General features: G+C 41.2%; 1 protein-coding gene across 7 annotated transcripts in view; it reads right to left on the minus strand.

The window, feature by feature from the left end:
* Nucleotides 1–1135: 1135 nt before the first annotated feature.
* Nucleotides 1136–27853, minus strand: part of Ica1 (islet cell autoantigen 1) — a 144912-nt gene continuing 118194 nt past the window's right edge. For 4 of the 7 annotated variants that reach the window (XM_069996566.1, XM_069996567.1, XM_069996564.1 and 1 more), the window contains 5 exons: nt 27581–27643; nt 27438–27479; nt 14232–14501; nt 3828–3917; nt 1136–1408 (listed from right to left, as the gene is read on the minus strand). In XM_069996566.1, the coding sequence (XP_069852667.1) occupies nt 1287–1408; nt 3828–3917; nt 14232–14501; nt 27438–27479; nt 27581–27643 (587 nt within the window). In that variant the 3' untranslated portion in view covers nt 1136–1286. The remainder of the gene's footprint in view (nt 1409–3827; nt 3918–14231; nt 14502–27437; nt 27480–27580; nt 27644–27853) is intronic. The other 3 variants (XM_069996568.1, XM_069996569.1, XM_069996570.1) reach the window with 3 other exon arrangements.

Below are 27853 nucleotides of genomic sequence, written 5' to 3' on the forward strand. Positions count from 1 at the left end.
TGCGAGGCCCTTACCTAGCAGGTCCTTTGTGACACAGGAAGGAGATGTGCCAGCTCCGGGGTCTGTCACACTGGTAGAGTATCTGTCCTTGTGCTCAAATGCCAGATCCCGCAAAAGCTCACACACCCCCATACCCCAGCTGCCTGGCTAAGGAAGTGAAGCCAATGGATACAAGGCTGCAGGTAGGACTCTTCCTCCTCCTCCTCCTTTGTCCCCCTCCAGCCTCCACACCCACAGAACAACACTAAGTCCCCCGCAGCAGAATCCATAACTTGCCTTTGCATGTCAAATGTTTTCTGTTTAATAGAAAAAGGAAAAAAAACCCCAACATGTCTTGTGGTTCCAGAAATGCATGCTTTTGGATTCCAACCATGAAGGGGACCAAAGGAGATGGCAGCATCTGCAAATATGTCTGTGTTCCATCAAAAGCAGCGAAGCCCCACGCCCCCGCTACTGTGAGGTTGCACGCCACCTGGCAAAGTGCTTTGGGGATGGTGTGTGGTGTCTTTGGTTGGCCAGAGCTTCCTCCAGTGCTCATTAAAAGGTGGTTTAACAGGAAGAGGGTCTCTTCCTACACCACCTCCCTCAGGCGGATGAGAGGAGGACAACAGGAGGAGGCGTTAAGTTTTGTAAGCCTCCTGCTGCCTTGAAGGAGTGTAGGACACTGTGCTTAAACCTAACCAGGCTGCACTGGCTGTTGGTAGCTCACCCCTATAAGCCTAGCTAGTCAGAAGGCTGAGATCTGATCATCTGGGGTCAAAGTCAGCTGGGGAAGACAAATCTGTGAGGCTCTTAGTGCCAATTGAAAGAGGCTGGAAGTGGAGCTCAAGTGGGAGAGCACCAGCCTTGAGTGTGTAAGACCCTGAGTCCAAGCCCTAATACTGGTACACACACACACACACACACACACACACACACACACACACACACACACACACACTGATGAATAGGTTTATGACTTGGACTCAAATCTCACCATAGCCCCTTGATACCACAGCAGCAGGGATAGGGTGTTGGCAGGTGTTGGCAGGTGAGTGTTGACCTGGACATCACCTCTGAATACTCTATACCATTTAGATCTTTATATTGTTTAGATCCACAGAGAGAACACTTTATACCAAAGATGAGTAAATAATTATACAATTATAAACAGGGCCACTGACCCTTCCATTTTATTAAAATGGTGCATAAATATTAAAACAGCATACTGATCGCATTATACTTCTGCTTGCCCCAGGTGAGGTGGTGTGGAGCGGCAAGAGGGCTTCTTCTCGAAGGCTGCAAACTCATGCATTGAGCAATTCGTGTTCTTTATCAGTTTTCCCAATAGCATCAGGATTTGATAAGGGATCGAGGTCCGCAAAGAGGCTGAACCAGGCAGTCAGGTCTGAGGAAGCCTTGGCAGGCTCTGAGGAGAGAGGAAGAGAAACATCACCACACCCACCTTCCCAGTGCCAAACTCTTCTATGCTGGGTATGGGCATGCATCATCTGGAAAAGGGAAAATTTCTGTTACCCTGTCTCGAACAGATAGGGAATTTCACATCTCCTGGCTGGCGGCTTGGTTGGGTAACATTTCTAAACTGTGGCCTGAAGCTCAGTGAAGAACTAGCTCTGTGTTAACTCGCACTGATAATCCAACCCCAGCTAAATGGCCACATAGCCCTGAGCATTGCTCAAAAAGCACACACCCTGTTACTTCACCACAACCAGGAAATAGTAATTTCAGACATCAGACTGAAGAGACGAAGAAACAAGGTGCTTTCCAGGGTCTGCTGGAAGCATCTCTTCATATCTAGTGGTTCTAGGGAGATCTTGGGGCCTCTTTGCACCCTTCAAACCACAGGCACAGAGGAGGTTGCACTTAGCCCTGGCTTCCTCTTGCCTTTTTCACCCTTTCCTGTTAGGTAGGCCCATGGAATTCCCTTATCTGCTGTTTTACCAAAACCCCTCGCTTTCTGAATCCTGTTATATAAATTATCTTCCAGATGAGGAGAACATTTTCAAAACATTGCCTCATGCAAGCCTAAGTTCATTGGCTTAGTTGACCTGTGCTTTTCTTTTTCTTCTTCTTTTTTTAACAGGCGAAGGTGTCAGAAGGATGAAGAAAATGAGTGTTCTTCTAGATGGAAGAAACTAGAAATGCGTATATCCTGTGGCAGAAAAGATCTCAAAAAAGGTAGGTGGGAAAAGTTGCTAAATGTGGCAAAATGATAGAATTATAGCCACAAAAACAGAGCTCTTTGGTCTTATTGTTAAAATGGCACTGATGCCGAGATGCTGAACTGGGTCATTTTATTCTTATGATTCCTATCCTTTCTTCAAAATATCTTGAAATAGAACATGACTTTATTATGATATAATCAATATATCTATTACTGAGATAAAACTATTGCTAGCTAAGTTAGTAATATGCAGATTATTATTCCATAAAACATTAACTAAAGCCCCTGTGGTCAGCCTTTATTTTGATATGATAAATCAAGAGTTGAGAATATTCAATCTAATTTAATCAAAGGTTAGGAGAGGGAAGGAACTGCTTTAAAAAAGGCCAAGGGGGAGGGGGAGATGACTCTGCTTTAGTTACCCTGTAAGGTGTCACACAAAGATTTGTATGGGGCAAGACTGTTTTAGGTGGATTCCTTTATCTTTATTGTTGATAGAGAGTATCAAGATATCTTCAAAATATCTGCAAGTAATAATATGCCACTTCCCCTTCTAACCTCTGCCAAGGTCTTAGCAGATCCTCAGAAGCTGATCATGACCCTGCTATGAGGAGCCAGGTGATTATACTTTCGGGGGTGGGCACCTCTCACACTCACCGGTCCTCTATTACTGGGGTCAAAAAAAAAACAGGTGTAACTTATTTGCACAACACTTAAAAGAACATTAAAGGAGCACTTTTTGATGGTGATGGAACAGACATTTCCTTTAACTTTCTGTGGTCAAAGAAAAGTGGGCGATGACCAAAGGAACAGAGAGACAGCTGTAACATACACATGAGATCTTCTGTCCAGCAGATGTTCTTTTTGGAGGCCTGTCCCAAAACAGAACAGGCTTCATGAACTTGAAAGAACCTCTTTTGAAAACTAAGAAACCTAGCCCTTTCTGAGAAGCACAAATTAAATACCTGATGGAGAAAAGGTAACAGTATTGTTTGGCAGGATTTTTGTTTGTTTCTTTCAGCTCAGGGTCTTGCTATACAAACTCTCTTCTATGAGCCATGTCTCCACATTTTTTCTTTTAGTTGATGGTACTAGCATTGGAACATAGGGTCTTGTGGTTGCTAGGCTGGCACTCCATCACTTGAGCCATGTCCCTAGCCCTCAGCAGTATTTTAAAGACAGCAAACCATTATAGCCTCTTCTATTCTTAGTATTTCTACTGCAACTGAACACTCACAGATATGGATTCATCTAGCTTAGATGCAATTTGATAAAGGAAATTATGAATTAAGAGAGTAAGGACTATTATACTTAAGAGAGGTATACTCTAGCATGCCTGTCTTAGGGTATTATTTAATGAGATTGCAAACAGTACCTGGCATTCAGTAAAGGTCTAATACTCATTGGTTGAATGTATTTTCCTTTGAACAAGTAGCGTACCAATTTATTTATAAAGATTAACCAATGAGTAATGACAGATGGCCTGTGACTTCTTTACTTAATCTACAAGCCAAGAATGTAACTTCCAGGATCATGTAAAACACTTCATCTCATGGCTCTGCTTAGAGCTCTAGATATTCAAATGGAGATCAGTAGTACAGTATAGTCTTAGGCTGCCAGAAGGGAAGGCAACTGTCATGCCAATGACAGAATTCTGTATTACCTTTAAGTGCAGAGCTGTTGTCATTTGGATTGCTTGATTCTGGTGCTGGCCATGGAATAGGAGGAAGACTCACACTGCTCTCTGACCAGCCTAATATTCAAAACCAGAGGACATTATATCTAGCAAGAGTCACACTGACCCACCAGCTCCTAAACCGTGCCAGAGTTCAAAGAGAGAGCAGAGGATATTTAACAAGACCCTTCTTCCATGTTTCTCCTAATGGAATATATTTAAGAGGACAAGAGATATGAAGAATCATGCCCAATTTCAAAATATGGAAGGCCAAGGAAGAGATTGGATTTTGAAAAACAAAGAAGACATTGAAAAGTAAGTTAAAGCATTTAATAAAAAAAACTTTTCTAACTGTTGTCCCATTTTTATTCCCAACAGTCATCTCATATTAACATCAGATCATAGCGTGCCAAGGAAATCAAATGTCTTGTTTTCCTGTCCCACATGAGTATGCTTAAAACTGAACAGCATTAAATAAATATGGCAATAGAACTAGAAACTGCACCCCTCTATTTCCAAAATGATCCAGTCTGTATCTTCTGCACAACTAGTTTAAATTTGGGGTGCTTAATTAATATAAATAAAATGTCAGTCCAGCAGTTTGCTTTAATATACTCTACAGTTGCACTTAGCTCATGTAACTCAATGTCCTGCCCCTGTTCCTATGTGCCTGCCTGCCGCTGAGTGGTTAGACACATTCAGCACTCTCATTTTAGGAATGCAAATCCCAGTTTCCCACAGCATTTACTATCTGTCTGGACACTTTGGTAGGACTTCATTTAGAACTACCAAATGCCTCTTTGCATCTCTGCTTTAGTTCTGTAGATTGAGAGCTTCTAAATGACATAAAGAAGTTTTTCTTCAGTGTACCAAAATACTTAAAACAGGATGGTGTTTGTGATTAAAGCTATTGCTAATTCATCTTGTGAAATGTAAAATGCAGACCATTAGACAATGTACCATGGGACCATTATCTTAAACTATGTCCTTTTACTGGGATGCCCTGAGATTTTGTGCTCAAGGGTAGTATTCTACCACTTGAGCCATAGCTCCACTTCAAGCTTTTCTTTTCTTTTTCTTTTTTTTGGTAGCTTAGTGGAGATAAGAGTCTCATGAACTTTCCTGCCTGGGCAGGCTTTAAACTGCAATCCTCAGATCTCTGTCTCCTGAGTAGCTGGGATTATAAGCTTGAGGCCCCGGTGCCTGGCTTGTTTTGTTTTAAAGAAAGATAGGGCCTGTAAGAAAGATCATATGTGGATGGCAGAGTTCAGGTAAGGTCAGAGAAACAATTTTTTTAAGAGCAGAATCTCATTCATAAGATCATTTGGTAGGGCCCTCACTACTTTGATGTGGTCCCACCAAAGATGAGACTCAAAATTCAGTAAGTCTAGGAGCTTCTCTTCAAATCCAGACCCATGGATGATGTAATAAATATCCAAATGGCCCTTGGCAGAAAAAAAGGTTACCCATCCCTGCAGACAGAGTAATGAATCCCTTGAGCCAGGGTTATTTTTGTATCCTTTAGTTCACATCCTGACATACAATGAGAGTTTAAATAGATGACGGTTTAATTAAGATAGCATACTCCTTTGAACTGTGAGAAGTGAGCCTCCAGCTCAGATTTTGACAGTTATTTTGAGATGGAGTCTCATAGACTTTTTCTTCCTACGCTGGTCTCAAAACTGTGATCTGCCATACCTCAGCCTCCTGAGTAGCTAGAATTATAGGCATGAACTACTAGTACATGGCAAAATAAATGCCTTTTACTTTTCTTTTGAGTACTGGAGAGTCAAACTCAAGGTCTTGTGAAGGCTATATAAGCGCCCCACCGTAACCATACGCTAGTCCATAAATATCTTCTCGTTGAATTCTTTGTTACTATGTCATTCTGAGTGTTAGTTACCTAAACACTCACGATCCAAAAGAGCAACAGGTAGAATCCACACATTTGGGAACTTCTCCGTAGCCCAGGGCATTGAGAAGGAAGAGCTTGAAGCATTTTCTTTTTTAATAGCTGGGATGGTATGCCTTAGCTTTTTTACAAACCCACAGGACATCTTTGCCTGGTGGTGCAAAACAGAAATGGCAGCCAGTGTGTCGAATCACATTTTCTCCTTAGAATAGTTCTTAAGCATCCATCTAACTGTTTAAGTATGCGTGCACGAATGGATAAAATAGTACAGATGTGACGCCAGCTATGAAAAAACCCCCAAATACTACGCTCAGCTGTGATTTCAACCTCACTCATATCATTCTGGAAATTATTAGGGGAAGGGTGCAATGAGGGTAATTATGGATGGAGCACCAAGCCAAACTTCAAATGGCTTCTGTCAGGAAAAAAAAAATGCTATTTAGAGTTGCTAATATCCTGGTAATTGCCATCAACTGCTCCCTCATCAGCTTTAGTTGGCTGAGGCATTTTTTAACATGAAGGTGTGGCTAGAAAGATGTCTCCCCATGCTGACAGCTGGAGAGTGAGCCAGGATGAAGGGCAGGGGCAGGAGGGCGCTAGGAGCTCTGTGAATGTCAGAACCCTCCTAGCTCTTAGGTTCCTTTGATATGTCAAATGTGCTGTCCCTTCGCAAAAAGCATATATACAATTTTATTACAGCAACCTTGCCCCCATTACTTACATATGGGAAAATACAAACCAGCCAGAGTTACCAATGACCAGTGAGAGCAGAGGCAAGGCCAGAGCCAACCATTCCAAGTACTTTGCCATAAAGCAACTCATTCCTGGCACAGCAAAAGCCCAGACCAGGTTACTGATCTCAGTTACTGGAGAGCTCTGAGATGGGCTGGCAGTATAGGTGGCAATGAAGGGCAAAAGTAGGAGCACCATAGTCTCAGTGGCCAAGCAGTACCCTGCCACCCACACTCCCTACCCAGCCCCATTCCACACCTGCAAGGAGTGGATAAAAATTCCTGTCTCCCAAGCTGTTCCCAGTTGCACTGGGATATTGAGGATGAAACCAGGTAGTAAAGAGGCTGGAGAGCAGGAATGAACTAAGTCTACACTGAACTGGTTTTTGTGTGTGTGTGTGTGTGTGTGTGTGTGTGTGTGTGTGTGTGTGTGTGTGTGTGTGTGTGTGTGTGTGTGTGTGTGTGTGTGTGTGTGTGTGTGTGTGTGTGTGTGTGTGTGTGTGTGTGTGTGTGTGTGTGTGTGTGTAACTCAGCAGACATCAGGAGCAACTTCTGAGAGCATGATTTCCCCAGTGATCTACACTTTAAGTCTGTCTTCTTTTATTCTAGTGTCCATTCTGCCCATTTTGGTCTCTCCGTTGTTGCTATCCATCCATGATCCATTCATCATTTTACCATCCATCCATCTACCCATTCATCATCCATTAATCCATGCATCATCATCCCTTGAATTCTAGGCACTGAGCTGTTTTCTGGAACTATAGTGAGAAACACAAATATGGATCTATTTCTTTAACAACCTAGAGCAAACGGCAGAAATGAAATTTCTTACCTTAATTTTTCAATTAGGTAAGAAAAGAGGAACAGTTACAAGTACAGGATATAATGGCAGAAACACATAATACTGACTTCAGGAATGATGAGGAGTCAAAGAAAGCTCCCTGGATGGAATGAGATTGAAACTGAGACCCCAAAGGAAGAGTCAACCAGGAAAATTACTGCACAGTGTAGGTGGGATGCTATGCCATAATGAGAGCATGTGCCAAGGCCCTGTGGGTGGGAAGAGCAGGGCACATTGGAGCTCAATATGGCTGGAGTCCAGTGTATGAATAGATTACATGGTTCTCTGGCAGAACAGTATCATTGAGTCATGCTAAATGAAGGTGTAGGAGGTTCAGGCAGCCATGAAACTGGAGGCAGGTCCTAAGGGACCTTATAAACTAAACTGAGTTTAGAACTTACTCTATTGGTGGAAAAATTGCAACAACTTGGCAAATTGCAAGACCTTTCTGAGGTTCCTTTATTTCCTCATCTGCAAAATGTGGGTGGAAGAGATGGTCATCAAGGTTCCTTTTATGAACTAAGAGAGGCACTTAATTCTGCAGCTCTCCAGGACTTGCTTTGATGCTCCTCAGCAGGCTTAGAAAGTGCTGCTGCTCATTTTTCACCATAGCTAAGATATGGAACCAACCTAGATGCCCCTCAGAAGATGAATGGATCAAGAAAATGTGGTATATATGCACAATGGAATTCTATGCCTCCATCAGAAAGAATGACACTTCCTCATCTGTTAGGAAGTCTTCGAAAAAATTATATTAAGTGAAGTAAGCCAGGCTCAAAGAAACATAGGTCCCATTGTTTCCCTTATCTGCAATAACTAGTATATGTCTAGCACAAGCAGAAAAGGTCAAAAGCTATGTACATATGACCATATAAGATGATTCTAAGCAAAATGAACCCCAAAATAGGGACACAAGAGGTTTTCTCTTACTTGCTGTTGTTTTTTAAATGTATTTATAATATACTATGTGTTTTTTTTTGTTTCTTTTGTATGTTCTTTCCCTGTGGTATAACCCCTGTTTTCACCATGTTTGATTCTAGTACCCTGCATCTTGTATATACATTTTTCTAATTTGGGGAGGGGAAGGAAAATAACAAAATGCTGAAATGAGGATACAGGTTGATCCATTGTAACAATGATATGTACAAGACACTATGTTGAAAATGAACTTTACAACTTGGGGGGGAGGGGAGAGGAGTTGGAGAGGTGGGGAGGAAAGGGATGGTAGGGGAAACACAAATGAGGTACCAATGCTCGATAAGAAATTTACTCATTACCTTACTCATGTAACTGTAACCCCTCTGTACAGTATCTTTACAATAATATATGTGTGTGTGTGTGTGTGTGTGTGTGTATATATATATATATATATATATATGTGCACAAAAAGAAATTGCTGTTCCTTTGTAACACTAACAATCCCACTGGCTTGTGCAGAGAATGTCTTGCCTGTGTTCAACCACTATCTTTTCCGTGACATTAGTCTACTGAGTACTGGCAATGTCAATAACCTGGAACCACCTTAAGTTAAAAATAGTAAGAGATGATCTCTAGTTTGAGATCATCCACAACTTGATATTACACTAGCCTTAAATGGCAACCCACCCAGATGGTAAACCACATCTGAGAATTGGGCAAAACCATCAATAGTCTGAAGGAACACAAAGCTCTCCGAATCTAAACAATATTGCACATGGTGGTTTATGCTTGTAATCCCAGCTACATGAGAAGGAGAGGTAGAAGAATTGTGACCCAAGGTTGACTCAAACAAAAGCCTGAGACCCTATCTGAAAAAAAAAGCAAAAGAGGCTGAGTGTGTGCTCATGTGTTTAAATGCTCACTTAGTTAACAAAAGGCCTTGAGTTCAAATCCCAGCAACACAGACACACACACACACACACACACACACACACAATACAAACACACACAGAATCTGGGACAAGATTTGCTGAAAACTAAACTGAAGGATCTATAGCATATTTATGTTTGAGCAGCTAAAAATCCCTCCAGTATCAGAATTGCTTTAAAATTAAATTTTAGGTATTGGTGGAGAATTGAGAAGCACTGAGAAGGATCTGAGGCTTCCCATAGCTTGCTTAGTCTCTACTTGCACATTCGTCTCAAGCTGGCTTTCCTCCTACTCATGCTAAGAGGCCCCAGGAAGGCACAATTTTCTCATCACTGTATGACACAGGAAACCCAAGTCCCATCATGCTGATAACTTTAGAAAGACATTTCAGCTGAAATTAACTCTTTCATTTGTAGCAAAAACTGATCTGATATGAAATCTTTTTTGGAATTTGTAGGGCTTAAAGTCAGAGGGAAGTAGGAAATAATTTTTTTTGAACTTTGCCTTGGCATCCTTCCAGAAGGCTGGGGAACAGAATGACGAGAGGTGTCAAAGAAGAAGGTGGGCATAGGAGAATCTCAGACATAAAAGCCTGAAAAGATGGAGCAGGAGCAAAGAGAGGAGGTGGTAGCAGAAACTGAGGAACTGTGGAAGCAGCCAGAACTTTGCACGGCTGACTGGTTCTCTGGTCCTGAGTAGAGCTTGAACTCCTCAAAATGACAGTGATGAGACTCAGCACAGATATGTAAATCCATAAAGACTTCCTAGGACAATCCTATTTCTTGAACACTATTAAACACTATTAGATTTCTGTTTTGAACAGGGTCTTTGTCTCTCTATACTCACAATGCTCCTCTGTAGCTACCTGCGGGTGTCTTTGTTCTTGTGTGTTACTAGGCTGATCATGACAAGTCCTGCTCTTCCTCCTGCAGCATCCAAGGCAAGGCCTGAAGAGCCACGATGGGAGCTACTGGACCAAAGACACAGGGTGGAGAGGCCACAGGAGGTTCTAGTGAAAGGTGCAGGCCATATTCAGAGTCCAGTTGTCTCTACTAGGTATGTGGCCTTGGACCATTGGGTTCCTCAGTTTTCCAGAGTACAAAATACAGATAATGCTAGAACCTGTCTGGGAAGGATATGGAATAAGTGCATAAAGTGACAGAGGTAAAGAGTTCCCAGCATAGTGTTTGACCCATGGCAGGTGCCATCTGGGCTGCTTTCTTACCATCTACAAATCCACAAATAGATTCATGGAATCCCATGATTTGAAATCTCAGCCCAAAAGTTAGAAGACATCACAGGGATAAGAAGTAGAGTCTAATACAGAGTCTAATGCAGTTGAGAAGGGAAAGAACAAGAGAGTTGGAGAGGCTTGACCATGGGCTGCAGACTGAGAAAGGGAGGGTCACTTACAGGAGGAACTCTGAACCCCATCAGGCTCTTCACTGAGCCAACGTGCTGGGAAGCCTCTCTAGGCCACAGTTAGTTTGGCTACTTAATGATTTCAGAGGTTATTATACATAGTTTTTGAGATGCGCTGGTTAATCAGGGAAGACAATTTTAAGAGAAGGTAGCCAGAGTTTAATAGTTACTGCTACACGGTGTTCATGGATATAGATGGATATGATGGTGTTCATGGATATAGATGGATGTTCTAAACCATGGAGGCAGCAAGAAAAACAATATCTTGCCCATGTAATTGTAACCCCTCTGTACAGTTTTTTTCACAATAAAAAAAAAGAAAAACAATATCTTAGGCCTTTCTCCACCCTTTCTTCTTTTGGAAGGCAGAAGGATCCCTGATAGAACTGTACAAGGTGATTGAGCATGCTGACATGCCCCACCACTGAAGTAGGAACCCAATCTCTATTTGTACCCCATGTGTTTTGGAGGTTCCCTAAACCATGGGAAACATGGGATGGAAGTAAGGTGGCACTAGGTGGTATCCTAGAAGTGGAACGGGCTACTTCTTGGTTTTTGGATTTTTGGTTGTGGGGCTTGAACTCTGGGCCTGGGTGCTGTCCCTCAGCTCTTCAGCTCAAGACTAGTGCTCTACCACTTGAGCTACAGCGCCACTTCTGGTTTTCTGGTGGTTTATTGGAGATAAGAGTTCCATGGACTTTCCTTCCCCGGGCTGGCTTTGAACTGTGATCCTCAGATCTCAGCCTCCTGAATAGCTAGGATTACAGGCATGGGCCACTGGTGCTTGGCTTCTGGCTACTTCTTTCAGACACTTAGGTATGACATTCTTTCTTGCCATGTTGAGTCCCATAGGCACTCTACAGGTAGATGAGAATATATAAAGGAAACCTGATAACTCAAAACAACAAAAGAACTATCTTAAAACTGCTCTTTTGCTAGAACCTCAGTGGATGAACGGATACTTTTAGCAGCCAAAATGAGTTTTTAAATAGTAACTCAGAGCATGTCACTTCATGGCTGAAGATGCTGGGATGGTTCCCAATTTTACTTGGGCTAAAAATGGGCCAAAGGTTTTCTAAATGGCTACTACCTATGTGGCCTAGCCTACAAGGTGGTCACCTGCAAGGTGACTTGTCTACAAGATGGTCTAACAGCCAAGGCTTCTGAGAGACTTTTCTACTTGCTTAGTCTGAGAATCTGAGAATCTCGATCCTATGTAAGACCAGCACGATGTCACATTGGTCTTTAGTACAGGTTGACCTTTATGCCCAGGTATCTATGTGGCTAATTTCCTCCCCTTGAAAAATCTGCACTGGAATCTCATCTCTCCAGCATGGCCCTCGTAAATTCTGAAGCCTCCTGTCTCCTGATATCCTCCAACATTTGCCCTGCTCTGACATCTACTACTACTCTTTTTCCTTTTCTTCCCAACACCACTCATTTTCTTACCTACAATGTTGATTTGCTTATGATGTTTATTGTTTGCTGTTTCTTTCCACCAGAATGTGAGTTCCAGGAAAAGCATAGAGATTTACCTGTTTTGTTTGCAGATGTCTCCCCAATACCTCGGCATGCTGAAAGACCCAGTAAATACTCGCTAATAAGTGAGCAGCCTGATAAGGCATTAGACTTGCAAACTCCAGAGGGTTTCTTTCACTGAGAAATAAATGGCCTCCCTTTGAAGAACTTCCTTCTCCTTCCATAGTATACTTGTATTTCTCTCTCACTGTTGGAACATCTCCCTCCTTTGCCTCATGTGTTGTTTGGCCCTTAGACATGGTGCAAGGCTAAAGTGCAAAGTCCCATGGCCACTGCCTTGTGATGGTTCTCAGGCAGGTCCTGAGAAGAGCTCTGCCTTCAATCTTTCACAGCAACTGACATTTAGCCACCATTGCGCCTAGCATCAGCAGGGCTCTAATGTCTCCAAAGCTTGGGGAAGGCCTGAATGAGGATCATTCTACTACACAGCTGGAGAGACTCTGGTGCCCCAAGGAGATGGGCTGAATACTCAGGCTTTGGCCTCCCAACTCTCCCACGTCCCTTAGCACCTCCACCACAGGTGGGTGGGGTGAAACTCAAGTCAGTTGGCAGTCTCACAGTCTACACTCCAGTATAGGAGCTGGTGAAACCCAGGGTGAAACCCGGGGTGGAACAATATTTCTGGATTTCACTTATCCCCACACTCTTACCTCCATTATTCTAACACATGAGAGGGTGACAAAATAGAACTCACAAAGGAAGATAGAAAGAATCAGGGATTTCATTAAAAAAAAGGGGTAAGACTTTCTTTTTTTTCTTTTTTTTGGTCTTGCCCACCAACTCCTGAATCTATGACCTCATCTCCAAAGACCCAAGGTTGTAATAGCCCATAATTACTTAATCATTCTGGCTCTGCTGTTTGTTCTTAGTTGTAAGTGCCAGATAAACACGTTGTTTATGAGGAAGATAGCGTAAATTCACAAGAAAGAAAAAACAGAACAATTTGAGAATTTCTTAATAGTAATAGCTGTCTTAACAATTCACGCTGCATGCAAGGAAAATAAAGTATTGAGATAGAAGGAAATAGTTTGTTTCCTGAGGTCTGCCTGTTTAGAAACTCTAAAGTACATTTCACCTGAGTTTTCTGTACTTTAAACCAACCAGTGTGTGGCCTGCTGTAAGCCCTGATATGTTTTGAAGCCTTCCTTGCTAGTGGTGTCGACTGCCTTTGGTCAGTGTGGAAACACTTTTTGGGCTGACACTATTCAAGTTCTCTGCCTCTGTTTCAGGAAATGCTGGGGGAACACATGGGGTAGGGGCAGGAGGGAGAAAGCAAGTATAAGTATATATAAGTATATATAAAACCAAGATTGAACCCAAAGTTCAAGGGCCAAGGGAATGAAAGTCCGTATGAAAGAGGGAATGTTTACCTGGCTACGAGATATTCTGCTTTGTGGCAAATGGGAAAGCTCAGGCTGGATGACCAGGAAGGGCTGGCCAAGGCAACAGGGCCATAATCATGAAGGCAATTTGAGCCCCACTTGTATGCCACACACACAAAAAAAAGCCTTAATGAAACCAGGTGTTGGCTCACATCTATAATCCTAGCTACTCAAAAGAATAAGATATGAGGATTGCAGTTTGAAGTCAGACTGAGCATACCAATCTGAGAGACTCTAATCTCCAATTAGCCACCAAAAAGCTGGAAGTAGAACTGTGGCTCAAAGTGGTAGGGCAACAACCTCAAAGTTGTTGAGAAAGTTAAGAGAGTACAAAAGCCTGAGTTTTTAAGCCCAAATATTGGCACCAATAATAAAAAAAAAACACCCCACAAAACCTTAATCAAAGGAAGAGAATATGACCCAAAGCCAACCTTTTAACACTTTCCTAATGAAAATGTTAACCTTGGGGGAAATTATCAGAATGAATAGGTCTTAATTTGAATAAATTAAAGTTAGGATATGATTCAGGAATTTCAGCTAAAAAGTCACTGGATTGGAAATAAAAATACAATACAGAAGAGAAAAAAAGGGAAAGACACTGAATATAAAATAAAAATACAGAAAACAACAGAAGGAACAAATCTGCCTTTGAATGAAAACGAAGAACAAAGAATGAATAAGGAAAGGAAGCTAATTTCAGTCACTGTAGTATGTACCTTGCGGTGAGGCCTGTAAGTCTTTCAGATTTTGGTCTAAAAGCTGCGAAGGAAGGAATCCAGAGCCTGATGGGAGCTTTGGGTCTGGCTCTCCTGGGGGCCCTGTGGGTGCTGGCTCCTTCAGACGATGCTCTCCAAACACCTCGGCCCACTCTTTGCTGAACTCTCCCTCTTCCAGGGAGGAAGCATTGAAGATCTCACTCAACAGCAGCAAGTCATCCTTCTCAGCACCTTCGGGCTCTGGGGGTCCTGCCTTTGGGTCCAGGCAAGCTGAGGAAGCAACAGAGTACAGAACATGGTGACTTCCCAGGGCTTGAGCATCAGTAATTGTTTATAGAACCGAACTAGGACAGATTGGCTGCTAGCTATTTTTAAGAAAAAGTTCATCCAAATATAAATGTATCCCATTATAACCTCTTTTTCTTTCCTTGCTTTTGTGTGTGTGTGTGTGTATGTGTGTGTGTGTGTGTGTGTGTGTGTGTGTGTGTGTGTGTGTGTGTGTGTGTGTGTGTGTGTGTGTGTGTGTGTGTGTGTGTGTGTGTGTGTGTGTGCAGGTACTGGTGCTTAAACTCAGAGCCTTGCACTCCAACTTGGCTTTTTTGCTCAAGGCTAACACTTGAGCCACACTTCTACCTCCAGCTTTTTGCTACTTAATTGGAGATAAGTATCTCATGGGCTTTTCTGCTCAACTTGGCTTTGAACTTTGATCCCCAGATCTTTGCCTCCTTAGTAGCTAGGATTATAGGCATGAGCCATCACAGTGCCTGGCTCCATTATAGTCTTTCTGACAGATTTCAGAATTGAAATTAATGTCACATTCCTTGGTGCCCTTTCCTCCAAAGTCATCCCAGTTACTCAGCAGCATTCGATTACAATGAACTGTCCTGAAAAGTTCTAGGGTGTGGGTTTTTCCTTAACATAAACAGCAGATTTTACCAAAACATTTCTCAGATCTGAAAGAAAGCCAGGATTGATTGAAAGCTTGTTGGAGATCTTAGTTCCTTTTTTGTAAAGCTTCCCGAATCTTCCCACACAAGCCCTCAATCCACACGGCCTGGCCTGTAGCAGCCAACACACCAGGTGGCAGCCCTTCCTGCCACCCAGGCTGAGGAGAAAAGCTCACCACACCCTTGCCCAGGGGAATGTGTTCGGAGGCCCAGCAATGCCCGAAGACAGGCAACTTGGCTGAAACACAGCTGTAGGAAGCCAAGGAAGGTGGGTAGGTCTGGGTAGTTGAAGGTAGTAGTGAGAGAGTAACAGGGAAATGAAGGTAAAGTAAGGGTTGATCTGGATTGGAAGCTTCATATGCCAGGACCTAGCACGGATGGTAGAAAATGGGCACCAGAACTCAAGGGTATCTCCAGGCAATTCTTCCGTGCTGTATAGAGATCATCCCCACCAAGCCTCCATGTTCTCATCTCTAAAGTTATAGCATCGCTGAGGCCCACCTTGAAGTTTTATTACCAAGACTAAAAGAACACTTTAATACTCATTGCTACGTGGAAGGAAGCTTCAAGGAAGAGATCATCCTCTTATATGAATATGGACACAATATTGTGTATCAAATATAAGCAGAATGGGGACATTGCTTTTAGAAATCTTGTAGCTGACCCTTTCACTGAGTTTTTGACGTACTTTGAGAGCCAAGAACTGATAGTATTAACCATTTTTATTTTATCATTTGCAGTGGTATTTAACTGCCACTTGCAAACTGTAAACATTTTTATTCTTAAGCCCGTGGGGTGAGGGAAAAAAATCATGTTTCATACTTTTTTGGAGTTATACTATAATTCTGTCATGTTAAGTGAGATGATCATGTTTTCCTCAAATACACACATATATTTACAATAACTAGTAATGAAGGCTTAAAAAATACAGCTTTGTGGTGGTGTCTGCTTCACTACATCTATTTTCACCCACGTTACATAAAGATCTAAAGATTAAGGGGATTTTTGATGTGCCAAGCAGACTGGCTATAAATCAGGGAGGGGAGAAAAGTCTAGTCACTTATATCACTGTGGTTTTAAAATAGTGGCAAAACATCACTTTAATCAGGCGACTGTCTAATTTAAGAATTTTTTTATTGTTTGTGTTATCAAAGACATTTTTACGGAGACATAGCCTAGGGGTGAGAAGATGAGGAAAATGGCGTTGTAAAGAGGCTTCTACTAAGACAGTGCTGGAGGAAAAGGGTAGCACAGAAACCACCCCAGGCTATGCATAGTGTGGAAGGCAGGGCTGGCAAGGTTGCACAGGCAGCCCTCCTGTGCACACGCAGGAAGCAGCTATGTGAGTCGTATCCTGGGTCCATGTGTTTGTGCATCCTCTCCTTCCATCTCTTAGGTGAACCCTTCTGGTCTCTATGCTTCCTCATTTCAGGTAGGACTGTGATGCCCCAACCCCCCTCTTATGGTTTACTTTCTGTCTTGAATGAAACCAGATGAAGAGCAAACCAAACCCACTTAACTGGAACCAGTTCAAATCAATGAGCAGATCCTAAGAGGATGGCTTCTAGTGAGCCCTAGGGGTGATTTGTGTTCCTTCTGTAGTGTCTTCAGACTGTGGGCCTTCGGTCCTTTGTAAAGTCCAGCCCTGGGGGAAGCCTCACTGCTGGAATCTAGGTGCCTATCCAGAGAAGAGCACCATGAATACATGTGACAGCAAATGATACTGGAGTCCTTCAAAAATAACCACAGTCTATAAAAGTTCTATCTTTATTTCTATTGTTTAGCTTTTGCGCTAGGGTATTTAGAATACACCTCAGCTTAGCAAAAACACCTTTTCCATGTACTCCTTGCAAGATAGGTCTTAGAATCCCTTCTACCCAAGTGGCTATGTGGCCGTGGCAGGTCAGCATCCCCCATTTCTCAGGCCACATGACTAGCTGAGGGATGGGCATGTGCTGGAGGCTTCCCTGAATTTGCTATATGGAAACAATGGAAGAGAGACTCTCTTTCTTTGGGATTTCAGGATCCAAAGATACAAATTAGAGGCTTCGAGTGAAAATAGACAATACACAGACAGAAACAACTTGAAGAGCTACAGATAGAATTTGTTTTCTGGCAGTATGGAAGTTCCTCAAAAGACTTCACATAGAACTCCCCTATGACCCAGCAATCCCACTTTTGGGCATTTACCCAAATGTTTACAAACAAGACCACACTAAAGCTACCAGCACAACTATGTTTGTTGCAGCATTATTTACCATAGCTAAGATATGGAACCAACCCAGATGCCCCTCAGTAGATGAATGGATCAAGAAAATGTGGTATATATACACAATGGAATTCTATGCCTCCATCAGAAAGAATGACATTGCCCCATTTGTTAGGAAATGGAAAAACTTGGAAAAAATTATATTAAGTGAAGTAAGCCAGGCCCAAAGAAACATAGGTCCCATGGTTTCCCTTATTTGCAATATCTAGTATATGTATGAGTCAAGTAGAAAAGGTCAGATAATGTGATGTCAGGAAAATGAACCCTTAGATATGTATTTTAATGTTTTTTTCTTTCATGCATGTGTTTCTCATGCATCTATAAGATTATCTCTTTGTTGCTTTGTATGTCCCTCCCCCATAGTATAACCCCTGCTTTCAGTATATTTGATGTCAGTATAACTTGTTGAGGAGATGGGGAAAAACCAGTTGTTTAAGGATACAGGTGGACCTGTTGCAACAATGAGAAGTACAAGTTGTCATGTCCAAAATGAGCTTTACAACGTCGGTGCGGGGAGGGGGGGGGAAGCGGGGGAAGGAGAAGGATGGGGATTGGGGGGGGAGGGGGGAGGCTGGGAAGTGATGTGAAGGGTAAACAAAGGAGGATGCTGCAGTGCTTGGTAAGAAATGTACGCATTATCCTGCCCATGCAATTGTAACCCCTCTGTACAGTATGTTCACAAATAAAATAAAATAAAATTAAAAAAAAAAAGAATTTGTTTTCTGAGCCAATCCTGGGGTTGAACCCAGGGCCTAAGTGTTGTTGAGCTTTTGTGCTCAATGATAGTGCCCTACCTCTTGGGACACAGTGATTCACTGATGTTAAGTGTCTCATTGACTTTCTTGTCCAGGCTGACTTTGAACTGCAATACTCAGATCTCAGCCTCTTGAGTAGCTAGGATTACAAGTATGAGCCACTGGTAGCTGGCTCTGGAGACAGAATCTTAACAACACTGTCTAAGCTCTTGGATCTAGTCTTGATTAAAGCCAATCTATAGCTGTGTGTGGTTAGTTACATGGACTAATACCCTTAAAAAAGCTTGTAACAAGACAGGTTTCTATCCTTGGAACCAAAAGATTCCTGACTAATACTGTATCCCATCAAACTCATCTATTTAGTCACACAAAGTAAAAGGAATCCATACTCTTGATAGCTAATTCTTGATACAGATTTTGCTTATCATCAGGTCAGCCATTGAATGTGGTCTATTATTTAGCATCTCAATTATCTGAGAGTTAAAACAGACTGCACAGTAAAGGTCTGCTCTTCTAAGAGAACTTATTACTTAGCTAAACTCAATGAAACTGGCACTGACTTGAACCATAAAACACAGAAACCTCCCAATTATTACACCGATAATTAAGATGCCTGAAATTACTATATATAACTTGTAAGAAAAGCTTAATTACATGTAGAAAAGGACAGGCTTAGGTCTGTAACCAGACAAGTCAAGACTTGAGACATAACTCTATGTCAGTAGGTGCTTGAGAATCAAATCATGCTATCTTTTTCTTTGAAAATTATTAAACTCCACTGACAGAAAATGAAGACTTACACAGAGAGATATGACAAGCTGCTTGAGAGAACTCTTAGGAAAAACTACATATCAGAGGTTTCAGCCATGGAGACAAAGATTATTATTGGTTTGTGGGACACTCTCATTCTGCTTTTGGCTTAAAGAATGAGCAAAGTCAACCCTGCAGATGCTCCTCAGAGCCTCTTTGTTCTCTTTGTAGGTATTTCCCAGGTTTCCATGTTTACTTTCTTGTCAGATAATCAACTACAGATGCTACTGTAAAAGTAACGACCAACAGACATGATGCACCCATATTCTCACTAGCCCTTCATGCATTTTATCTGCCTTTCTGAGTTAGCCTCCTCTGTACCCTCTCCTTCTGGCACTCTCTGTCCACATACCATTATTCAACTCCAGCATCTTTACTCTTTCATTTCCCAACATTTCTTTCTCTGGCCTGAGCATGCACATTCTAACAACAGTCCACCTTCATTACATTCTGCTGTGCTTCTCTTGCCCTTTCAAGTTACTGTTCTGGTTTCCTCTTCCTTCCCCAGCCACATGTTCTACTTTTTTTTCCTCATCTGCTTGGAATTAAGTTCCTGCCCCCACATCACAATGAAGTGGTTGTCTTACAGGTTTAGATGAGACACCAAAGGCCGGTTTCAACTCCCTTTCTTCAGGCTTCAACTTCTGTAACATTTTGCACTGCTGGCTTGCTCCAAAAATGTTGTCCGTGCAGTGGCTCTCTTGGATGGCCTTCAATGACCTTGACAGTACCTTCTCAGCACCTCTTCCGACTCTACTGGCTCTTAACATTGTATCCTAAACTGTCACATCTCCCTTTCATGGCTTCTTCCAAAAAACTATCTATCTATTCTCATGGTTCCCCAAATCTCTGCCTTCAATTCCACATTCCTACGCTAATAACGAATCCTTCTTGGGGGTGGGGGAAGTTGCCTTCTATCATGTTCCTCTGCTCAGTTAAGCTGCAATTATTACTCAAAATGCTTCCATGGGTGCCCCACTGGACAATTGAACACTAACTCTCCTGAGAGTAGTATTCAGAATCTGTACAGTCAAGTTATTTTTTTTGTTATTATTTGTTTTTTTAAAGTCGGTCATGGGGCTTGAACTCTGGGCTTGGGCCCTGTCCCTGTGCTCTTCAGCTCAAGGCAAGTGCTCTACTGCTTGAGCCACAGCACCACTTCCAGTTTTCTAGTGGTTTATTGGAGATAAGAGTCTCACGGACTTTCCTGCCTGGGCTGGCTTTGAACCATGATCCTCAGATGTCAGCCTCCTGAGTAGCTAGGATTACAGGCATGAGCCACCACGTGAAGGGGGGAGGGCACAGTTTGTACAGCCAAGTTCTAATGCAGCTCTTCCAGCCACCTATCAAACATCACCATCCAGGAAGTCCACATTTCAGCAAAGGTCCCTTGCTTACCATTGCTCACATATACCTTCCTGCCTGGGAATCTGCTTTCTCCTAATCAAAAGGGATTTTAGAGACTGTTGCCGCCAACTTATTTTACAGATAAGAAAAAATTACACCCAACATCTTATTATTTATTAGTTATGGAGAATCTGGTTGGAAACCAGACCTAAGGTGTTTTTTATTTTTCAAGTCATCTTTACTTCAGAAACTTTTTAGGATCTCATACATGAACTAACACAGAATAAAAAGTATTTAAGATCTCAAACGAATATAGTGGCTTTGGTGTTTTGCCCTGAAGCCTTCTAAGGCCAGAGGGCTCCGAAAGCGGCACCACAAGGTGCAGGCACCAAGGCTGCATTCTGCTGCTGGAAAAGCAGATCCACTCCCCACGCACTGCCCAGGACTCTAAAATAAGCAGCCCAGCCCATGGCCTTGGACTTAGGAAAACATTTCCTAGAAGAACTGATCCTTAAACAGTGAGTTCTGTCTGGGGAAAACTTAAACACAGAGGAAGCTCTGAAGTTTGAGCAGTGTGTAGGAAATGGGTGACAACTCAGATTAGTATTTTTTAGATCATACTGAATTTCATGACCTCAGCATAAATTAGGAACGCAGAAGACACACTTATAGACTGAAAATAAAAGAGCACAGGGAAGACAACAGATAAATGTCACTTAATTTACCTCCACTATGTGTGAAACAGGAAGACTCCCTCCTTTGGGTTTCTCCCCAGCCTCTACTCCCCACAGGATGACTAATCTTAAAGGCCACATGCCCCACAGCATAGATGAAACCCCAAACACCAACCCAATCCTCCCCTCACCCAGTCGAGAGTAGGGGAAGAGGGGAGGAAACCACCTCACAAAAATGGCTAACCAGAAAAATACTTTACATCACACAAAGCTCTGGTAACAAACTGTACTTTTTCAGAATTCAAGAATGCTACTTCTAAAAACTCCCTCCTGTTAAAAAAAAAGAAAAGTAAAGAAAGAAAAAAAAGACACAAATTATAACAGGAACAGATGGGGTAGGGAGAAGGCATCTCTCATTCCTACCAACTCTTTGAAAACAACAACAACTCAATTATGTTGTCTCTAAAAATAACAACAACAAAACAAAAATCCAAAATGCTTGTTGACGGTTCTTAAGTTTCTGCTCTCTCATTTCAGTATTAGATTTTAGCAATCTTACTGAGAAAAATGTGAAATCTGGGGAAGGGCTTCATCTTTTTAGGGACAAATCTACATAGAATACTTCAGTCTGGCTGCATGATGTTTAAGTACAGTATTTGATTTTAAAAGTATATCATTACTGGGTGAGGGATGTGGCTCAGTAGTAGAGTACTTACTTAGCAATATAAGAAATGAGTTTCCAGCCCCAGTACCAGGGAAAAACGTGTTTCATGAAAAGAATCACAGCTAGTAGCACATCTGAGAATACTGTGAGGCAGAAGGAGGAAAAGTTTATGAACATATATAAGGAAATAAGTATCACTTACAAGTAGGAAGCAATCTAGCCTTAGCCTGAATATATGGCTGACTTCAGGGGCCAGGTCTGAATGGCTCAGGAGGAGCCAGTCAACTGGGGAGGTAACAGGGTTTAGTTGCTCTGGGCTAAAGGTTTACACCCAGATCTCTGGACGCTGAATGAGCTGTCATTTGATCCATAGTCAGTATTTGAATTTACAAATAGTAACCAAGGAAGTCATAGAAGACAAATATGTTATTGTACTCTAGACAAGAAAACATTTTAATTGGCTTAGATAACCTTGTTCTAGAGAAGGATCTTTTGAGTAAGAAAAAGTGATAAGACTTAGGTGAGTTAAGTTCATCTTTTCTTTTTTCCTTCTTTTTTTTTTTTTTCTGGCACTGGCTATACTCAGGACCTTGCTTGCTTGTCTTGCTTGCTCAGCTTGTATTCTACCATTCCAGCTACACCTCCAGCCCTGCTATTTTGCTGGTTATTTAGGAATTTTCTGCCTGGGCTGGCTTAAAACTGTGATTCTGTGTATCTCACCCTCCTGAGTAGCAGGATTATAGGGATGAGCCACTGGTACTTGGTGAGTCCATTGAATTCTTGTCTGTTTTATGCTAACATTTTTTTTGTTCAGTTATATGTTATTTTTCTTGGTCTAATTTGAAGGAACACAAAGACCTGTACATGTTATATAACTCATGAATTGAAGTAGAATCGTCACATGTGGTCGCAGGAAAATTCAGTGCCACTTTCAAGTATCTCAAAATGTACTGTTTTATTTCACGTAAAATGTTTTTTTTTTTTTTATAAACTATACTCAAATGTGGGTTTCCATTACATTGCCATTTAGTAGAAGAAAGTGAATTTCATTATGACAGTGGATTGGAGTGATTTTCTGGACACTGGTTCCTGTTGTCATAAGTGGTTTGCTTTGTGATAACATGGTACTCCAGCTTAGCCATTACTGTTCAAAAGAATTACCACTGGGAGTAACCAGGCCTGCAAGCAGCAGGGAGCCAGAGTTTATAGGCTGCACGTCCTATAAAGTCAACCATCCCTGGATTAAGCTCTTTTTATTTCTCTGACTATGTTTTACATATTATAATCAGTATTTCAATTCAGGATTTGGGCTCTCTGGCAGCTTTCCAAAGGGCACACATTTCAAAGCCAACAAATTAATGAGTATTGTCTTCAGTCACTAGTTCCCTATGCAATAGGAAAGCATATTTCTACTATTTCTACTAGCTGCATTAATATTTAATTCAGAAGAGGCTCTGAGTGGGGAAGTACTGCTCAAACCGACAGAGGATAAAGGGCAGGGGTAAAGGGAAAGGACATAGTGCGTGACACTGTACTTAGGGGACAAGATTTGTAACTCCATTATTCTGCCCAAGAACAAGCATGTTAATGGGAGAACACATTCAGATCTAGATCTTTAAATTCTCTGCAAAGACACAAGTTGCTATTCTACAAGACTAACAAAAGATGGTAACTATAAGCAATGAGATAGAAAAGACATTGTAAATGTGTTGGAAGATGTCAATGTTACTCCAACCTATCTTGGCCCATGCTACTGAGAAAGGTTATGAAAGTAAGCCAATTATGTCAGACAGTTGTATTTAATTCTGTGAAGAATTGTGGTTTACTGGGTTAGTGTCATACCATTACTACCAAATGGAAATTAAATATCCATGTTAAAAGCCATGATTTTTTTTTTAATTTTGGAAGGGAGGGAAAAGAAACAGGAGAACATCAACTATTTGCAGTATCTGAGTATGGAATCTTTAGAAGGCTATCCTGGGGGACATGAATATCAAAATATGAGAGGGGTTAGGGAACAGGAACAAGAACGAGAATTTGTTTGTCAGGATGGAGTTTTAAACTCAACACCTCTTGCTAACTAGACAGATACTCTACCACTTGAACTAGCTCTCCAAGTTTTTTCTTTTTATAATAACCTTATTTTTTAAAATCCATATAAATGTACCACCTATTTAAGAAATTAATAAGTTAAATAGGGTGATAAAAAATCAAATAACTAATTATATAGACAAGATTAGGGATTAGGCAGTATTATTTACCATAGCTAAAATATGGAACCAACCCAGATGCCCCTCAGTAGATCAATGGATCAAGAAAATGTGATACACACACACACACACACACACACACACACACACACACACACACACACACACACACACACACACACACACACACACACACACAATGGAATTCTATGCCTCCATCAGAAAGGATTGACACCGCTCCATTTGTTAGAAAATGGAAAAACTTCGAAAAAATTATATTAAGTGAAGTAAGCCAGGCCCAAAGAAACATAAGTCCCATGGTTTCCCTTATCAGCAATAACTAGCATATGTCTAGGACAAGCAGAAAAGGCCAAGAGCTATGTACACATGACCATATAAGATGATGCTAAGCAAAATGAACCCCAAAATAGGGACACAAGAGGTTTTCTCTTTCTTGCTGTTGTTTTAATAATGTACTTATAACGTACTATGTGATTTTTTTGTCTTGTATGTTCTTCCCCCATGGTGTAACCCCTGTTTTCACTGTATTTGATTCCAGTGCCTGTATCTTGTATATACATTTGTCTAATTTGGGGAGGGGAAGGGAAATAACAAAATGCTGAAATGAGGATACAGGTTGACCCATTGTAAAAATGAGATATACAAGACACTATTTTGAAAATGAACTTTACAACTTTGGTGGGGGGAGGGAAGAGTTGGGGGGGTGGGGAGGTAAGGGATGGTAGGAGAAAAACAAAGGAGGGGGTAACAATGCTCGATAGGAAATGTACTCATTACCTTACTCAAGTAACTGTAACCCCTCTGTACAGTATCTTTACAATAAAAAATATTATTAAAAAAGATTAGGGATTAGGATGAGTATCAACCTAACCATGGAAATAAGCTGAAGTATACATATGATTATAAACACATTTGTTAAATGTTAATAGTGGCTGAAACTGGATAGTGATATTATCATTTTGGTAGGATTAAAATATTTCCCTACTTCAAACATAATTTGTAAGAAATCCATATTCCATTAAAATATGCCAAAACCAAGGGATAAACATTTTTGTAAAAATATAGGCCATAGGGGGCTTGGAAGGTGGCTCAGTGGTAGAGTGCTTGCCTTGCATGCATGAGGCCCTGGGTTCAATTCCTCACCACCACATAAGCAAAAAGAAAAAAGCCGGGAGTGGCGCTGTGGCTCAAGTGGTAGAGTGCTAGCCTTGAGCTGAAGAGCTGAGGGACAATGCCCAGGCCCAGAGTTCAGGCCCCACGACTGGACCAAAAAAAAAAAAAATATATAGGCCATGAAGGGTGACAATGTCCAAATGAAATACACGTATTACCTGACTTATGTAACTATAATTCCTTTGTACATCATCTTATAATAACAATTTAAAAATGGAGGCCATGTATAGCAATCTTTATTAACTGCTTACTTGTTCATTTTACTATCTAGTATAAAATCCATATTTACAGAAAACTCTTTTTTTTTTCTAGGTACTTGAAATCTGGGCCGGGGTGATGTCCCTGGGTTCCTTTTGGTCAAGGCTAGCACTCTACCACTTGAGCCATAATGCCATTTTCAGGTTTTTCTGCTAACTGGAGGTAAGAGTCTCATAGACGTTCTTGCCCAAGCTGGCTTTGAACCATGATTCTCCAATCTTGGCCTCCTGAGTACCTACGATTATAGGTCTGAGCCACCAGTGCCTGGCTACTTATTTTGTTGAAATGTGCAGATATTCATGAAATATTGCATGGTATTCAGTTGGCAATAATATTATTAATAAGAAAAGCAGATTTCTGCTCTCAAGTTTATCTTCCTAAATCCTGGAAAGTTAATGCCAAAGTGTGGTAACATTGCCCTTTAAAAAGTCTTTAATAATAATTGTCTTCTATTTGCCAAATACTTTCTTCCTCTCATACTGTCAATTAAATCCATATTATGATGTTGTTTATGTTGATTAGATTGAAAAATGCTTAGGAGTTTGGTAAAGCACACCTCTGTGTGTATCTGTGAAGGCATTTCTAGAAAAGAAGGGTTCTGACCTAATCAATGGTTTAATCCATTGATGGGTTAAAAATCTGAGTAGACAATTGAGAGGTTGTAGAACTATGGAAATTGGGGCTTAGCTGGAGGAAGTGAGTCGCTGAAGGTGTTCCTTTGATTGGTATGTCTTGGCTCTTGCTCTTTCCTGTTATTTCTCTTTGCTTCTTGGCAGCCATGAGGTGAGCAGCTTTCCTCTGCCATGCCCTTCCTCATGTTTCTGCCTTGCCACAAGCCTAAGAGCAGTGGAGCCAGCCAACCATACACTAAAACTTCGGAAAGCAAGAGCCAAAGTAAATCTTTCCTCCTCTGAATTGTTTCTTTCAGGTATCTGTCACTATGACATAAAGTCTGCCTAAAAGACATATTAAGCTTAGACTGAGTTGAGTCATGTTCTAGTTAACTGAGTCCCACAAGGTGGTTTTGGCCAGTTTCTCTTCTGTAAGAAATCCATATGACCAGAGCAGAATGTCAGTCACCAGCATAGGGATGCTCTGATGTTTGGTTCAGAATTACAAAGGTATTTTGAATTCTTGGTAAATTAAACTAAAAGGAAACCACTGGTATGATGGGGAGCAAAGGCTCTGATCAAGCTGAATTCCCTCAGTTTTTTTGGATCACAAAGCACCACATATGTCTCACCCATGGCTCTGGATTCTCTTTGAGGAGACCTTCAATGAGGAATTTTTAGGTCTGATGAACTTAGCGAGGACTTAGAAAAAGTCTCCTCCCAAATTTCACAATTTAGCACAGTAAACCATTTATTCAACATTGTTGTTGTCTGTACCGGTCACCATTTCAAGAATGGTCAGAAACCACAAAATATCCTTTACATATCCATTCTCCAATCCTGACAATAACCCAGCAAAACTGTTGCTTCTGTTGCACTTGATAAACACAAACAACTAAGGTTTAGGAGGTTTACATATTGGCCATTTATGATAGAATCAGAATTCAAATTCATATCTATCTTATTCAGAAAGTCATTTTTCCTACCATTAAATGACTTTTAGCACAATTTTTAACTTTGGTAGTTTGAACATTATGAAATTAAATATAGTAACAATAACAGACACTAGACATACTAAAATGTGCCTGTGCATATTTAAGGGTATTATTTTATTTATTTAATTTTTTTTGGCCAGTCCTCGCACTTGAACTCAGGGCCTGGGCACTGTCCCTGAGCTTCTTTTGTTCAAGGCTAGCACTCTTCCACTCAAGCCACAGTGCCACTTCTGGCTTTTTCTGCTTATATGGTACTGAGGACTCAAACCCAGGGCTTCATGTATGCAGGGCAAGCACACTACCACTAAGCCACATTCCCAGCCCTTTAAGGTCATTTATAAGGACTTTCACCTAAAAGTGTTTTGCTTACAAATGCAAAGCTATTAAAACAATAAATACTGCATTCTTGCATGTAAAAAAGGAATTTGAAATTAAACAGATTATTAACTTTAAAGAAATGTGTAACTCTTACCTCCGTCCTCAGGTTTCATGTCTAATAGTTCATTTATAGGTCCTTTAGAGAAGAGGAAAAAAAAGGAATTAGGAGTTAGTTTCATTTCCTATGGAATTTGAGTTAAATTATTAAAATGGATTATTTTCCTCAATCTAGATTACCTGAACAAGAATCATATGTAGAGCTTTTGTCTATGGCAGATAAAATATTTTTTCTATCTTCAGCTGTAATATAACATATGTAATTGGTTATCAGTGACTTTGATTGGGTTCATATTCATATAGGATTGCAGTGTGGGGTAGATATACAGCTTCAGGACAAGAAAGCATCCAAAAATTCACTCATGCAGAAGAAGAATATGGTTGATTCCAGTTAGCTCTCAATGAAGGCAAAATTATCCCTGAATCTGTGCTTTGTCTGGTAGATATCTCAGA

Source organism: Dipodomys merriami, unplaced genomic scaffold (assembly GCF_024711535.1).
Source record: "Dipodomys merriami isolate MVZ:Mamm:240054 unplaced genomic scaffold, mDipMer1.0.p SCAF_5, whole genome shotgun sequence".
Classification (NCBI taxonomy): Eukaryota; Metazoa; Chordata; class Mammalia; order Rodentia; family Heteromyidae; genus Dipodomys; species Dipodomys merriami.